Source organism: Pezoporus flaviventris, unplaced genomic scaffold, assembly GCF_033815535.1.
Source record: "Pezoporus flaviventris isolate CSIRO_AGI_PZ_B2104156 unplaced genomic scaffold, CSIRO_AGI_Pfla_v1 ptg000045l, whole genome shotgun sequence".
NCBI lineage: Eukaryota > Metazoa > Chordata > Aves > Psittaciformes > Psittacidae > Pezoporus > Pezoporus flaviventris.
The window spans coordinates 21,979,219-21,996,854 of NW_026892593.1; the positions used below are offsets into that span (position 1 = coordinate 21,979,219).

Sequence of the window (17,636 nt, forward strand, 5' to 3'; positions counted from 1 at the left end):
ACAGCTACAGACCCACCCTACAATAACTGGCAGCTGGTCTCAGAACAGCCCCAGCAGCCCTGCAGTGAACTGGAGTCTAGAAGACCACATGAACACACATGTTATGGCCATCCAAGTAGAGGAGCTCCACTGTATCTAGGGAAGAATGGATTTGTAATGAAGACATTACAAGATATTAATTTCAAGCCTGTATTACAAGTTCACCTAAGGAAAGAAGCAAATGATGCTGACTGGTCCCACACATCACTGGCTCTGCACCCCAACTGACAGAGCATCTGTAGAGCATCTGTAGACCTAGACCCTCGAACACAAGGGGGACGGTACTATAGAATTATTCGGAAACCTAAATATAATGACTTTCCTAATGAGGACGTTGTCCCGTAAGCAGTCACTGCCATCTTGAATGGGGCCTGCAGAACAATCGGGAATTTTAGATCTGAGTTTGAGAAGACAACAGAATAGTACTTGAAACTCCTGAAATTTTCAGCTGAGTGCTTTACTAATTACTGGGTTTGGCTTACATCATATAAAATTCATGATATTGTGATAAAGCTTACAGTACCTTGTAAAACTGAAACTTTATCTTCCAACTTCAAGAGCTTAACGAAATGTGTGGGAACATAATTGATTAAAACTCTTTAAACATAAAAGCACTTGAGAAACTTTGCAGTTTAGGCTTCAACAAGTAAGCTTTTTAACACATAATACTCACTAAGTATGTGTATTTAATGCTGTCTAACATGCACTGCTATCTGTTCTCTGTTTCTTAATGTGCTGTGATGTTCCAAACAGAAGAAGTCGGCGAATGTGCAGACCTATTTCAGATTGCTGAGGAGTGTCTGGGAGTCGATCACCCCCTTCTACCAGGGCCTAATGTCAAAAAACTCTTGGGTCAACACAAATGTGTCATTGGAGTCAGTAGGAGCTTTGCTGACTGCTTCCAAGAGGCCAGAACTGCAACACAGCCTTTCTCAAAGTAATCATGGAAAGTTAAATTCCATTTCTACCTCACAGACACCAACCTATCAGCTAAAGCTTTCAAATAAAGCAACGTCAGCCCTGCACAAGTAACACCCACAAGACCTGGGATGTTCAAAGATTCTCCCCTGCTTTGGTGAGGACAAAAAGCATACAAATAAGACGGTATCTGCTAGAAGTGAGACTGAGTTATACCTTAGGAGTTGTATAAAACCACTTAATATATATCTAAATAAACACAGTAAACCAGTAAGATTAATGGTTTATTATAAAATACATAGAGACAACAAGGTAAGAAATAGTAGACAGTAATCCCAAAACAAAGAATACTTTTAAATGGCAACAAAACTGCCGAATGTAGAGGAAAAAAATAACAGAAGTGCAAGAAAGGAAATACTGTCACAGGAGAAACAGAGATGTGATTCAAAGAGCTTAACACGTTCAAGACGCGGCTGAGTGCAAGATGAAGGGAATATACATAAATCATCTTATTGAAAGAAGTGGCATTTGAAATATGAAGCCCAGCATCAAGACAGCTTTAATAAACTGATGAAACTCCCCAAACTGTGCCAGAGCACCTCATATTTCTATATTTAATATGCACACCCAACTACTGACAAAGAAGTACTATGTGAAAGTTCAGAATTTTAAAGATAACAATAAGTTAAGCACCAGAGGTAATGAAAAATTGGATAAATCACAAAATAAATCGTGCCAGACCAACCAGACATGTCACTTTATTAAAAATACTCAATCTTCTAGCCAAGAAAAATGAGTAGCTCTAAACTGTCTGGATTTCAGTAAAGTATTTGACAGTGCCATAGGAAGTTGTTAAAACAGGAGACGTGAGGAAGAGAGAGAGGAACTGGCAGAGATGGAGAAACCTGCAGCTTGCCTGGGAGCACTGGGCTATGAGGAGAGTCCATGGAGCTGTCAACTGAGTATTTTAAATTACTGCGTATTTTCATTACCAAAACCAGAAGGCTGCAAAAGAAGGTTGGTATAAGCTGCCAGACAAGACAGATCAAAGTTAATCGTGCAAAGGGCAAGGGACCAGTGTGGGTTTGTGCTTGCAGCTGGTCAGCATGCATGACCACATACTGCTACAACTCGCCAAGCAGACACCGACATCAGAAAACGCAATTTTAACTGCATGACTACACAGCAAAATATTTCCATTGGAAGGAGAAATGAGTAATTAGACTATGTAAGGCAGTTAATGAAGCCTTCCCTTGGTGCACAATGTACAATGCTGGTTACCCAATTATGAAATGGATAGAAATTACAAAATATATCACGTTAGTATAAGCAAGGACATCCAGCTGTTTTAGGAGAGCATGCTAGGATAGCCTAACTGACTCAACCTCCTAAGGGGAGGACAAACAGGGATAACCCCATGTGAGTGCATTGGGAACCAGTCATGGGAATTCCTGGCAGTAGTGCAGTTTCTGAAGGTAAAGGAGATAGCTGTCATGAGCACGAATGCATGCAAGCCAGCCACAAATACATCTGGGATGGATAAGACCAAGGTTTCTAACTGTCAGAGCTATCAAGTTCTGAGAAAATCTTTCAGTGCAGTGGTTTATGGGAAGATAACATTAAATATGACTGAGGATTTGGGTCAGGGATCCAGAGAGCTCCATCCACCTCTCTAGTCCCACAAAACACAGCTCCAACTTCCTCCCCACAGGATGCAGGGAGCAAGAATGAAAACCCCGGCTCCTGAAGAGCCTCAACTGTAATACAGGTCAAACCCTCACCCACCAGGTGAATCGAGGGAAATCCTGCAGTATGAGCACCTTCATAAGCCCTGGAGGTAATGACAGCTCCTCATGGCTTGTGCTCCCCTCAAGACTACATGGCTTTTGGGGATGCTGCTAACACAGCTCTGGTCAACACTTTTAAAGCATGGACTTTAGACAATGATTTCTGAGAAAATGTAGGACAATATTTATTGCTAAGGAGATTCTCTTGTGTTGTATCAGTCCTCCTTTGTTCAGACCGAAGAGCTGACAGATGGAGATCGGGACCGGTAGGCACTTCTATACCACCCAAAGCGGCGCAGTACAGGAGCCTACTCTGAGCAGGCAGATAAATCCATCAAGTCAAGCAGTACTGAGGAGACACTTCTGGCGCCTAAAAGAAGTAGTTCTGCATCAGTGCAGCCCTGCACGAGGCTTCCTCAGGCCTCCGTCTCTGCAGGGAGAGCTCCTCAGCTTGGCTGAAGCGTCCTGCTGCTGTGTGGCTGGCTGCTGCTCAAGCAGTGGCCCGAGTTGCGCTCAGGGTCTCTCTGTCCCCTTGTCCCCTGCACAGGGTGTGAGAGGCCAGCTGCACGCCTTCTCCTAATGGGGTCTGGTTTAACCTTCTCTCCAAAAACTGAGGGAATGGCTAGTCTGGGACTCTAAGCCGAGACCTGTGTAAAACATACCAGCTGGGCACACTGCTATCAAGTTCACTTTGGAATAAAAAATAGCAAGTGAAAATTCACATGGAAGACTAGTGGATCATATAACCTTGCTCCAGACCAAGCCACGCTGTCAACAATTTTCAGTCCTCGACAAACAACATACAAGCAGTGCCATCAGAACATTTAGTTATATGAAGATCAACATCTACGACACTCTCAGGTTACAAGCACATCTTCTTTAGAAGTGAATGGCAGCTTTACAAAATATGAGGATGATAACATTTATGGTGCTTTAAATCTGATCTCTGAGTGTCTCGGCACTGAGCACAAGACCTAACGTATCAGCCTAACAAACTTGACATTTAGCAAGCCAAGTTTATTTCTAGAAAGTGAGCTGGAAATTAAATCTCATGGTTGCAACTGGCACGCTGTGCAAAAGAGGAATCTTAATGATGACTGCATTTAATTTCTGCCCTATAGCTTTCATCCTTCTAATTGGTATATTTAAGTGCACTTAATCACTTAAGCATTGAACCTACTGCCGTGGTAAATCTCCAGTTTAGACTCCACAATAATAAATCTTTGTCTTCTCTCAGCAGCTGGCGAGATGATTTGGACTTTGAATTTAGGTCTTTTCCTTAGGCTTAACAGTAACAACTTGTTTGTTCTGTCTGCTGAAAGCATGACATTAACTACTGTTTTTAAATGCATTATCGTTGCTTAAGCTTAGAGCTCTCGATGTTAAAATCGGCTGCCCTTCTAAGAAGCACTTCTAAGTGCCCAACTAAGAAACACACCAAAAAAAAAAGTACAATTAGCCTGTGCTCGGAGTGTACAAAGCAACTTTAACTCATTAGTATTTACACAGCATCACTGGTCCACATGACACTTCACAGACACAAGGACAAGCTGGAGTTTATAACACAATCTTTCAATAGATGCCTCCAGTGCCACAAAGAGCTGATTTAAAAACAGGTGGAAGTAGCCTTTGGACACTCCTCCTTTTAAGAGTTAATGGAGGAGTAACACCCCTGAAAGCATCTCACAGTCTGGCCACAGCACCAAGCTAGGTTTTATCTTGAATTCTGTGACAAATGACCCTAAATTCCTGAAGTAGCTCTGGTAAAAAAGTTAAAACTTAGATGCATCCATCAAATCACAAGAGGGAAAACTGCCTTTGAAGAGGCTGTGGGCTCTATCCCTTGGTTTTGCTACAGGCTTCCTGCAGTACCTTGGTAAAGTATTTAGGACCCAGTTATTAAGAATTCATGCATATTAATTATCTTTGCAGTAAACCCCTGGGCCTATACTTGCAGAACAAACCATGCCATTAAAGACTTGTAGGATCAGGGTCTCATTTCCCCATGCCATAGCTCTCCCTGTGCAGTTCAGCACAGCTCTCAGTTGCAGTCACCATACCAACAGCTGCCTGAGTGGGGCCTTGTGTTTTTAGGTATAAAATATGTTTTTAACAACTAGCCTTGTTATAAAAAAGCTGAATTCTGCCTTGTTGCAACTGCTGCGCTGAAGACTGCGCCTTCATCCTTTTCTGACGGGGACATTAATTTCAGTAGCTTTTAGTCCAGAAGAAACTGCTCAGTCATCCGAGTCACCACTTGAGTGGTTCTGTTTGCTTTACCACTTGCCAACAAGACAAATAACCCTCCCTTCAGCACAGTGCTTGCCAGCTGACCGAGCTATGCACAGAAACCTTGGACTCAGTGGGGACGGCGGTCTGGCACATGCACTGAAGCCCTGCACATCCGGGGACTATTGGAGCTGCCAGGCTTGCACAGCCTACCTGCACGCTGTCAGTGATTGCTTCCAGCAGGATGTGGGGGTTTTAAACTCAGCATGATAGGGTTTTTACTAGCCAGCAATCCTGTTCATTAGATTTCAGTCCTGGTCCTCCCACTACTGAGCTTGGCAATCCCATGACAGCGAGATCTGCAAAGCCATAGCATCACTTGCCATAGCAGCTGGGTCCAAACGCACACATCTTCAAAAATTTCCTTTAAAAACAAACTTGGCATGTGCATTACTCTGGATTCAGCTTGCAGCCACCCATTTTTGTAACATTTGTCTCCCCTATAATAAAAGTTACTTAAGTACCTGCTATTTTTCTCCCACCTTATAGTTTACAGTGCAAGCAACCAGCTCTCAATTCTTTGTTCTATTCAACTGAGGGCATTGCAAGCAGCATGTCTCACAGCCAGGCTGCTTCTTCAGACCACAGGTAATTTGTCGCCAGTTCTGCCAAGGGCAACACATGCATTTTAACCCCAAATATTGAGGAAGCTCACTATGTTTGCCAACCAGATTAAAGCACTTACTCCTCCTTAGCTACAATTGAGTTCTTCTGTAGCTTCTCTGTGATTAGATAAGTTTGAGCTTCCTTACACTAGCAATGTGCTCTGTGTAGTTCCTCTCAAGAGATGCTGCAGTTTTCAGAGCCTGCTTTAAACCACAGGCATACCATTCCCTCCCAAATCCCTGTTTTAACCACCAGCATCATCTTCCTAAATCCTGCTAAGTGTTGCCCTCCAGGCAGGCATTATATCCTTCCGTCTTTCAGTTAATGTGGAGTTTTGGCACTGAATTATGTATTTCTCCGAGTCCTTTAGGCACTAACACCACTGAGCACTTCTTGTGTCTTTCACAAATGCAAATTCATGATCTGGATTTTTGCATTTGCTTTGCTTACAAAACAACCACATACACAAAAAAATCTATTTTAAATTTTTCCTTTACTTTAGAATCACAATATTTTCAGGGTTGCGCAGACAATTAGGACCTACAACCTCTGTGAACAATGGAGCTTATGTTCTTTCAGGCTAAATATATCCAGGCACCCAGCGGATGCTTTGGGAAAATCCCATTGCATATATATGCAGTTTTAGGAGGGCTCCTGAAGATTTCCATCAGCACACAGAGGACACCAGACTTCAGTCAGAAGCTGGCAGTACAACTCTGTGCTTGCACATCAGCCAGTGTCACAGTAAGCTCACTCCAGCTTTTATCAAATGTTGTTTTGAAGGCTCTGGCTTACTCATTTCCCCTGAAATCCTGGCTGCAAATCTTCCAGAGTTCTGGCAGTATGAAAGTCCATTTCTTAAAGCAGTGTTTTCTGAAAACCTTGCATTTGCTACAGATTTCTCTGAGTTTCCTGAACTTGATGCTGACTGAAAAATTATATTCAATCAAAAAAAAACTCCTGAAGAAATGCCCAAATTGACAGTATCACTGTATGCTGCATCCATCAGGAACTGATCTAACAAGTTTTCTTAGGGCTTTTTCCCCCACAAGAATCCAAAGTTTCATCTATAAAGACTTCTGTCAAAAATAACACTGCTTTCATGCACATCATATTCTTTTCCATAAAAATTAAAGGGAGAGTTTCCAAGTGTACCACGCTGAAAATACACATGCTTAAAACGGTTAAAATCTGTTTCAGAGTAACCTCTTGAGTATTAGCCTATATCCAGGCAACAACCAACTTTTTGCAAAACCCCAAAAGGCAGTCCAAAGAAACCTCTAACATCCAAACCCTGCCTGGAGGCTCAGCAGCCACTAGGGCTGCTCACAGTGCTGTAACTGATACAACTGAAGACAGAGGTTAACAGTAAACAAAACACTGTTTACTTTAATTCCATTAGGACTGCAGAAAATGAGACCAGCATTTAGGAAAGACTTCATTTACACTCTCAGAAATGCAAAAATTACAAGAAGTGATCTGGGCGCAGTGGGTAAACGATCAGTATAGCTGGTTTTGTGAAATCCAGATGCAGAATTAATGCTGACTTTGTCAGAAGCGGTCGTGTATTTAAAATTGTGCTTTCAACACTCAAGTTCATACAAACCAAAAACCAACCTACACTGTACTTGCATCTTTTTATCTTTTCCATCTTTTAGTGGCATTGGGGTTCTGCTCCAGGTTTCCCATGGACAGGTTACCACACTCCTGCAGCTCACACAGCAAAACCCATCTCGACAATGGCACATGACTTTGAAAGAAGGACAAGCAACTACCAGCAAGCCCACAAACATAAAAGTAGCTGTCCTTCAGCTCTGCTCAACAGAAAGCAGCTGCTCACTCATTTTTAATCCATTTGAAACTCCCCGGCCTTGGTCAGGTTAATGTTTTCCAAGACTCATGGTTAACTTCCTGGACTTAAACTCATGAAGGGGAACGATACCTCCTGACCATGCTGTCAAGATGCTATCACCGCAAACACACCCCAACACGCCCAGCAGCACCAGCACCAGCGCCCACAGCCATGCTCCCTGGCCCAGGGGGGACAACCCCCCCGGCATCCAGTACCCCAAGAAACCTGCTGCCCCAAGGGTGGTTCACCCATCACTGTAGCCTGGCCCACATGCAGCTCCAGGCAGACAAATATCACCAGCAGGAAAGAATGGTTAAATTTTAATACCGGTGAATGTTTGCTGCTGCTGCCTGAATTTGAGACCATGGGAATGAAAGTTACTTATTTCTCACACCGTTTGTAGCACATTGTACCAGTGTCCAATATAGATCTGCAAGGTCAGGAAGCCAGAAATGGAACACTAGAAAGATGAGCTTCATTGAGAGCAACCACCACCCTCAGACAGCATAGCCTAAACCTGACAGGCACTCTTCACCTCCTCCACATCCTGCAGTATTTCTGCTTACAGAATCACACCCAGCTTTCTTGCATGGTTAAATATTGGAGAGTTTTCATAACATGAAGGAGGGTTCAGTGAGATAGGAGTGGTCCAAGGGCTTTACTCACTGAAGCCTGTGAAATGTACACATCAGTGAATGCATTTGAGGTGGAGCAGATCACCATAGCCTCTGGCTGCCTAAAAAACTCTCTGTTGTGGGTCTTCACAGAGATGGAAAGAAAAATGTTATCCTTATTTCACAAGGAACAGAGGAGACACTTGGAACACATTCTATCTGCTCTGTCCTGCCCATGCACGCACAAGTGAGGAACCTGGTGCTGGCCAGTGCCACAAGTGCTGCTGCACATGAGCCTCTTCCTCCTCCCCTCCAGTGGCTGGCACCATGTGCAGTGTTTCAGGCTCTGGGCTCTAAGAGAAGGCTATTACCTGGTCACAAACCCCACCTTAATAAAAGCCCTGAGTAATTATTTCAGCAGGAACGCCATAATGATGATTTAGAAACTCATACAGAAGAAAGGCAGCATGCTCCTCAGAACACAACTTTGTCACAGCTACCAGTTCCCCACCAAGGTGATGTGGTCTTATTCCTCCAGCCACGGTTCTCTTGGGGCTGCTGACCGCGGGGCCCAGCAGGACAACATTACTTGCTTTCTTTGTTGCTGTAGGTTTCTAACCTCCCTTCTCCAGACATTCAACCGGTGGCAGTATAGGGCCTTGCTCTGGCGCAGCTCAAGTGGGATGTCCCACACAAAGCTAACACTACTTCACAGACACCGACAGAGCTAGATTCAACCTAGAGCTCGTACCACCAGCTTTACGATTCACACTTTCAGTAAAACAGTTTTTCTGATTTCTCTACCTTCAGCAACGCAAAGGCTTCCTCCTGTCTGCCTCGTCACAAGCCAGTGGTACTTAATGCTTGGTTATTAAGCCCATCTTTCTGTTGCACTTTGAAAGGATAAATAAATGATCAGAATCGGTTTAACTTCTGGGACCCTCTCCTTGTTCAGGCATGATCAGAAAGCTAAACTTACTTACATCAGTAAAAACAAGCCGGGTTGCCCATTCTTAGAAGTGGTGTGCCCTAGTTCAGATTAATGTGGCGTTCAGAAATCATGGGAGTGCCAACACGGGAGGAAAATACAGCACATTATACAGAATAATTGTGTTTGTTCTAATTATTTTAGAGTACGATGATAACACCCATTTCCTCAGCTACTTGCTCTGTATTTGGTATTTTAGCCTGGCATATTAAGTCTCCTCTCTTGCCTCCTGGCTAATCGTACAGTTACAATAGTTCAAGCACTCCTATTCAGAAAGGATTTTATGATATGCTTTGAACATCAGGCTTCAACAAAATGCAAAAACCATGAAACTGCACAGATTTTTAACATAATTATCATTAATATATTTATGCAACAGACTAGATTTGCCTTTGATTATACCACAGTAATGTACTCCACTGAGGATACTGAAATTAAACTTGCCCTAAACTGCGAGGACTTCCAAGCCTGGAAGCCCAGTGAAACACACAGGGCGAGTGCTTGCAATACCATGGATGCCAACGCTCTGGGTGTGCACACCTGTACAACATCAAAAGAGGTGGAAAAAAGGCCCCATGCTTCACCTTAATAGAAGTGGTCTATCTGCCCACACAGCCCACTGCCCAAGTCCTTGCTGAAAACCCAATTAAAGCTGTATGCACACCAGTGGCTCCTGTTCCACCACCTGATTTGAAGACTTCCAGCCATGGGAAACCCAAAGGTTCTTTAGCAGCTGATCATTAAAAATTAATGCCTGATTATGACTAAATGGAGCTTTCACTCTGCTTCCAGTCATCAATTCTTATTATGCTTTTCCTGATTAAAAGGTCGTTTCCTCTTCCCCCATTACAATACCTCTTTACTGTAATTCAGTAACCACCCAAGCAAAATCTCTTATTCTGATGCTTCTCTCAAGCACTTTTCCACTATTTTGCCCAGCTTTTCAAATTCCTTTCAAAAAGACTGACATCAGGCATAGAAAAACAAAATCACACAGCAGCACAAAGTACCAGCCCCACTGATAGGTACCCTTCCTTACATGCCATGCTTGTCCTTACTACCACAACAGCTCACTGAGGACTCACGTTAAGACGTTTGATCTAAGTATCTAAACCCTTTTTAAATCACTATCCTGTGAGGTGCAAATCAAACCTGTGGCACTGCGTTTCTCCCACCGGCTGCCTAACCCTGTGTCTGGTGGTACTGAAAACCAGTTTGTTTGACCTCAGCTTACCAACAGATCCAGCTTGTTCTGGGAAAATGCCCAGTCATTGTTTTTAACCACCATACTATTTCTTTATGTCATGCAGAAGTTTTATTAGCAACATTTATACTCCCATTTTCACATCACTGAGATATATTTGATTAGTGTCACATCAGGGGCCATTACTTTATGAGTAACCTTAAACCAATGACAGTACCCTATTGAGATCAACTAGGGGAAGGGGGGGAACACAATAAATCAGATTGGTTTTAATCCATTCACAAAAGCTTTGAAAAACAAAAGAAAAAACCCTCAACCCTCAGCCAGTGCTGATTTTTTAAATAAACGGAATTTAGGAATAGATGATGCATAAAGGCCATATTGTGCCTATTGTTTTCCCTTGGTAACTAATTTTCATCAAGTACTTTGGGACTTACTGTTAATTTCTTCAGTCTTTTTAACCCCATTGATACTTAAAACACACAGTTGTGGAAAACCACTCCTATTTACAGATTTTATTCTGTCATTTTGCTTGCATTTGGGGACATCTCAATGAAAACAAAGATGACCATGTCAGGGGTGTTGGAACTTGATGATCTTAAGGTCCTTTCCAATCATAACTATTCTATGATTCTATGATTCCATGACTCAGCTGAATGCAGACCCAAGTAACATTTCAAATGAGAAACTGCATCAAGAATTAGTTAGTTTAAACTAGTAGTGATAGGACAAGGGGGAATGGCTTTAAGCTGAAAGAGAGGAGTTTTGGGTTAGATATTAGGAAGAAGTTCTTCACTGTGAGGGTGGTGAGGCACTGGAATGGGTTGCCCAGAGAAGCTGTGGCTGCCTCATCCCTGGCAGCGTTCAAGGCCAGGTTGGATGGGGCTTGGTAAAACCTGGTCTAGTGGAAGGTGTCCCTGCCTGTGGCAGGGGTTGAAACTGGATGAGCTTTCAGGTCCCTTCCAACACAAACCATACTGTGGTTCTGTGATTCAAACTCTGGAAAAACATCACATGGGCTCGATGAGGTCTCAGATGGATGCTGTGATTATTTTCCAATGGTGAAAATGATAATATAAAGCATTGTGACATTTTTGCTTGACGGCCATGGCCTGCAATGTTTACCTGGGCCATATGCATTACATCAATTATTAAGACCAAAGCAACAAGAATTACATCTTGTTCTAATCAGTGTGCAGCAATGCCAAAACAAACAGGATACTTACTCAAAAACATATTGAGCAAATTTGACCAAAATTGTATTTAAAAGTAATTTTAATTGTGTTTACACTTAAAGTGAAAAGTGCAGGATGCCACATCATTTTCTTTTTAATTTTTTAATTTTTATTTTTATTTTTGTGCTGGATTTGCCAGCAGAGGCTTATCAAATGAGAGGAGGGCAGAAAGACGGACAAGAACATTCAGGTAACATTTGGCCTCCCAGCAGCAGGGGTGCCGCATGGGTTACATCTCCTCTGCACCCACAACAAATAGCCTTCCCCCAGAGTGTGCGTGGGGGAAATTAAATGATGAGAGTACATAGGAAGGAAAAATAAGCAATTTCAAGACAAAGACGGAACTGCCCAATTCAGACTGGCCAACACTACCTAAGTTAGTTCTGATTCAGTATAATAGCAGCATACTACCTCATTAAGGTAGTTATTAAAGTTCTAACACTTAGGACTCATTAAGGTCCTAACAGTCAAAGCAAAGTCCACAGCAACAGTAATAATCTTCCAGTAAACTTGTGTGCTCACCATTTGTCATCATTCAGAAGAATAAACTGATATCTATTTTTTATCAGAAACGTAATAAAAGTTTCAATCCTGTTGAAAGAATACTTGAGTGTAATATAAATTGTATGGGAAAAGGTATTAATTTTACTCCATGCACTCCCTGAATACAAGCATATTCCACATAATAACCAAGATCCTTTATTATCCTTCAAAGAACCCAAGAATTTTCCACAAATGTAATTTCCCTTTGGAATCCCTCAAGCACACATATGCCACCTGCTCCTAAGAAAACTCCCAGAAAGAATGTGCTGCCCTGCAACTGAAGATGGGTCTGTATTTACATACTTACTCAGCCTACATCAAAGATAAGGCTGTTACAGAAATGAATTGAGACCGGGAGCATACGTGATGCAAATTACTTTTGGTTGTTCCTGACTGAGGCTTGTGAACTGAACACACTGCACAGTTTTTACTCAACAGCCCGAAGTTCTCTAGTTATTCTCAAAAGTACACAAAAAGCACAACACTGGGGGTGGGAAGGGAAGTTTTGCTATTTAGCATTTATGCAATAAATATAAAATGCAATAAATAAAACCCAAGCCCTGTAAAAACAGCTTAAGTCACTACCTGAAAAATCAAACATGAAATATTTTCTCAAAGAGCCTGCTATCAAAAATCAATTTGTTAACTCCCCTAGTAAAAGTCCAGCCTGAAATACAACTCCAGCAAGCTTCAGCTGGTGCATGCCCACGGTTTGCCCTATCCTCCTGAAGTCATCTTGACCTCCCCACCTCTACTAACAGCATTAAAGAGGAGACAGAGAAGCTCCCCCAGTGCCACCGCAGCCCTCACACCCCAGAACTCAGCCTGGAGGCACAAGGCCCCAGCAGAAAGTTTTGCAGCATCCCTCAGGTAACCCGTTCCAGCAGCCAAAACAAGTGGGAGAATTATAAATCCCCAGCGGATGATCTCCCTGCACACCACCAAGCACCCTCTGGGTGACGCTGGGATTGCTCCAGCCTGTCCCTGCTGCAGCACGACTACTGTAAGGCTCTCAGATCCACTGGGGAACTCTCAGCTGAGCTCTCTGCGCACCTTCAAGCCCGCTTGGGGCTGGCTGGACCAAGCACAGAGCCCACCAAAAGCAAACACTGGATCCCATCCGCACCACCAAGCCACGGAGAAACCCGCTGCCTCCGGCTACCCCCCCCGGCCTTAGCACGAGAGGACACCCAGGCTCCTCCGAGGGTTTTACGCCGATCGCGGAGTACCGCGGGGAACGGTGGGGTTCGGGCTGCCAGGTCAACCCGGCATCAGAGGGGGCAGCAACCGACCCCTTCCCCCGGGAGGCAAGAGCCCCCTGGGAGGAAGGGGACGGCAGCTGCCTATGGCGAAGAGAGAGCACCGCGAGGATGACCGCACTCTACCTGTGGTTAAATTGTCATTGATCTTCAGGGGCACCCTTAGGATGTAGACCAGGAAGAGCATGATGAAGAACCACAGCGTCCAGAGATAAGTCCAGGACCAGACGATGCAAGACTTGAGCTGCTCCAAAAATCCCGTCCCAGCTTCAGCCATGTTTTTGGAGGAGGAAAAAAAAAAAAAAAAAAAAAAAAAAAAAAGGGGGGGGGGGGGGGGGGGGGGCGGAGGTTTGAGCCCAACCCAGACGCTGCTCTCTGCTGCCACAACCTCCCAGAGTGTGCAGGCGGGGCACGACTCACCGAGGCGCCTCTCCCCCTCCCGCCGCACCGACCCGTGCCCCCGGGGCGCTGCCCCTTCTCCCAGCGCCGCGTCCGCAGCTAAAATGGACTCCTCCGGGCACAGCACCCCCCCGACGGCAGCCGAGCGGGTGGGGGTTTCGGCAAAGCCACCTCAGCGGCAGCTCGCCCCCCCGCCTCCTCCTGCCTTCGAGGGGCGGGGAAGGGAGAGCCGAGACCAGAAACTTCGCCCGGCGGTCCCCGGCCCCAGGGGGTGTGCGGGGAAGGGACGGGACGTGCTGCGGCGGCAGCTCCAGACCTGGCCCCGGCCGCTGCCACCCCCGCCCCGCCGCTCGGCACCCCGCGGTCACGGCAGCTGCATGATGAAACGCGGGGAAACGGCGAGAGGCTGCGGGGGGGAGGGAATGGAGAGGAAGGGGAAAAGGAAGGATAGGGAAGGGAAAAGAGAAAGAGGAAAGGGAAGAGGGAAAAGAAAGAGGAAAAGAGACAGGAAAGGGGAAAGGAAAAGAATAAAAAAGAGAATAAAAGAAGGAGAATAAAATTAAGAAAAGAGAAAATACAAAAGAGAAAAGAGGAAAGAGAAGAGGGAAAAGTAACAAAAGAAAAGAACATAAAATGAAAAAAAGCCGTGCAACTCTTTTCTTTATGATTTTCAACAAGAATTTCAGGCGGTGTTTTCATGCACCAGGACTTTAAGCCTAAAAAGGGCTCGTGGGATTTCTTGGGGGGTTTTTTTGGTTGTTTACTCGCTAAGCTTCTTGCTGGGGTAATATCTCGGGCTTAAAACTGCAGTTTTGCTTGTATTTGTGTGTACCATGCCCACAGCAGGGTCCTGAACTGCAAGCTCTCCCCCTCTCCAACCCACCTTGGAAGCCTGGATGCACAAGGAGTGCGTGTCCTGTTAACTAGTGTCAGTAGAGCAGAAACTTCGTGCAATTGTGCTTGGGTGAAAAACACCTCTCTTGTTTCAGGGCTCTCTCCAGAGGTGTTGCTTCATGGGACAAGATTTGTCAACAGAACATGGCAGAAGTCCCGGGTCCAGCTGACACAACCGATCCCTGCTTCTTTCTTTGACGTTCCAAGGGTTACACACATTGAAGTAGACATGCACCATGAGTTGCAGTTTGTTTGGATTTCTCTCCCTTGTTTCCACAATCTCTGTCCTGTAGGATAACATTTTCCAGCATTTTAAGAAACAAGCAGCACTTCTTAAGCAGTACCAAAAGAATAGAAAATCCTGGAGAACTTTTCCAACTGGTAATAGCCACTCTCTCCTGGGATTTTCTAGTCTGCCAGTGAAAATGTCGTCATGGGGAAAAACATAGTTGCTTTTCCAGAGTGTTTGCAATACTTAAAGACATCAAACCAAAATAAATGTGTAGTTGTACAAATCGATCCCTCCTCATGGCAGCAAAGGCACCGCATTACTTCTTCCAGACTATGCTACGGCACTTGAAGCTGGATGGGGAATACTGGCTATGTCTTGTGTGTTTGACAGCAAGGGGGATCTTCCAGTCAAGGGGCTGTGGCCTCTGTATGGGAATATTGGTGCAGAAGTTTTTCCTGCTAATAAGTCATAACACTTTTAAAATTAGAATACACAGAAGAACTGCAAAAAGGTCATTTAAAGTTTAACTACATACCACAGAAAAACACATTTCAAGTATTTTGCCTTCCCCTTCCAGTTAAAAAGGCAAGAAATGCTTAACAGATAAGTCATATCTAAAGAAGTCAACATCGTTGCATCATGCAGTTATTTATAAATCAAAATATTTACCTCACATTCTCTTTTGTGTTAGTAAAAAACCCAAAACACTAAGATATTTTTTTACTTTTACAGTTTTCCCTCTACATATTTTAATTTTCAGAACATTAGTGCTCATATCATAGAAGTAACTGTGCTCAATGGGGCTTTTTTAAACTTTATTTTTGTAAACAACTTCTCCTTGTCACTCTGTGAAGCAGTCTTTTATTGAAAGATTGGAGTTGGTTTCTTCAGCTATGCTTTATATATATAGAAGATGAAAACACTGTGAACTGTGCCCACTTAAAACACAGTTAGTAATTTTATGCCTCTCTTTCTATTAGCACCTTCTTCTCCTAGAATTACAGCAGTTACTAATGTCTTGCAGTAATAGTCTGCATTTCACTCCTGGACCACTAATGTTTTTGCAGTGAGCATAAAGTATTTAAAAACCAACTGGCAATGGAGTCCAGCTCTCCAGGCTGCCAGTAGCACACTCCAATGGATTTCCCATTGGGTGCTATATACCAAAGTTAATAATTATCATCATCATCATCATCATCATCAAGACAGAAGAAGCATGTGTCCAAACCCAGCTGTTTGCATGAGGTGAAGAGCAAATCCCCGTTAGGATATCTTGGCTCATGACCAGCTTGGCGCACTCGAATGGCAAATTGCATCTCTATTGTCCCTGTTAAAGAAACACCTCAGCTGACATTCAAGACAAGTTCACAGTTCAGGCTCGGTTTAACACAAATTATCTCTCCTCTTTCAGTTCTGTTCAAAAGAACTGCCAAGTATTAATACAAAGCCTTAAAACATGCATTTCACAAGTCAAAGAAGCAACCTGTTCAGTACTATGAAGGGACATGATTTTACTAAGTGTCATCTGGCTCCAGGCACTCATTTGCTAAGTTAAGACATAACAGAACACAGCTGAAATGATCACTGGACAAAAATCATTTTGAAAAGAGTCTCTTTACATTTCTGCTAAGATTTTCCACTCAATGACCTCACTTGTTTAAGTGTTTTCTCACACAAACCCTCAGGTACCCCCGTTCCTACAATACCTGTAACTGTGAACACTACTGGGTTGTTTGCCATTAACTTGATTCTGGGTTCCTCATTTCTCATATGACTGTGGATGACCTTGCTAAGTGAAATCAGCAAGGAGAAGCGATGACAGTCACTAAACATGAGGTACAGTGAATATGAGGTACAGTGAAGTTACTGCTTTTTTTTCCAGGAGAAAGAAATGCTCTTGAACTTGGGTCCAGGCAAGTTAGAGATGGGACCACTGTGCAGCAAGAGTCTAGTTGGAGAATTGTGCCCACCTGATATTTTATGGGTCAAGATCCAAAGGAGTGGGGGTTGAAATGTTTGGGTTTTTCTTTTTTAAATGAACCTTAAAATACCTTCTGTTGGAACATTTCAGAGATCAGTAACGTTTGCTAGGCCCACAGTGTACAGCCCCCTTGGAGCCCAGCTATAAACCAGGATTGCAGCGGGTTTCCTGGCAGGTGAGACATGGCCAGGCACGTTTGTTGAGGACATTCAGAAGGGGCACAAACAAGACTGACATCAGCTCCAGAGACCTGTGAACGCTGGGAAACATTGTCAGCTTTGTTCAAGGGGGCCAGGCATTCCTCTGACCTTCACCTGATGCCTGGTTAGCAACTGAATCCAGCTAAGCAGTGTTACATGTAACACCTTTTAATCTCGATACATATTAAACAACAATCTATATATGCACGTGAGCATATATCTACACGAGTATCTACATGCACATAAATACATAGGCCTATAGTGCATCTATGCTATTAAGCGTATCGGATGCATATTAAACAATATCAGAGATGAACTGGAGATGGCAGTCTAAACTGGAATCAGTGATAGTAAGAAACAGTGTGCCAATGTGAGTGAAAGCACTGGAGGAGAGTTCACAGGATCGCACACCCAGAACTTCTCAGACATAACCTGAGTAAAACGGCCTAAACACTTGTGAAAAGTTGCTTTTGGGTAAAATACACGCTCCTTATTCACAGCCCGCAGAACTGAAAATATGCTAAGACTGAAATAAAAATTCATGCTTAATTCACAACTCAATCAATATATGTTCATTAAACAAAGATATTTCAAAG

The 17,636-nt window shown here is 43.6% G+C and overlaps 1 protein-coding gene across 1 annotated transcript in view; it reads right to left on the minus strand.

Moving 5' to 3' along the window:
- The window catches only part of ST7 (suppression of tumorigenicity 7), a 149,638-nt gene extending 135,749 nt beyond the window's left edge, over positions 1-13,889 (minus strand). Inside the window, exon 1 of the mRNA XM_061467661.1 lies at positions 13,461-13,889. Coding sequence (XP_061323645.1) covers positions 13,461-13,611 — 151 coding nt within the window. The 5' untranslated portion in view covers positions 13,612-13,889. The remainder of the gene's footprint in view (positions 1-13,460) is intronic.
- Between the last annotated feature and the right edge of the window lie 3,747 nt (positions 13,890-17,636).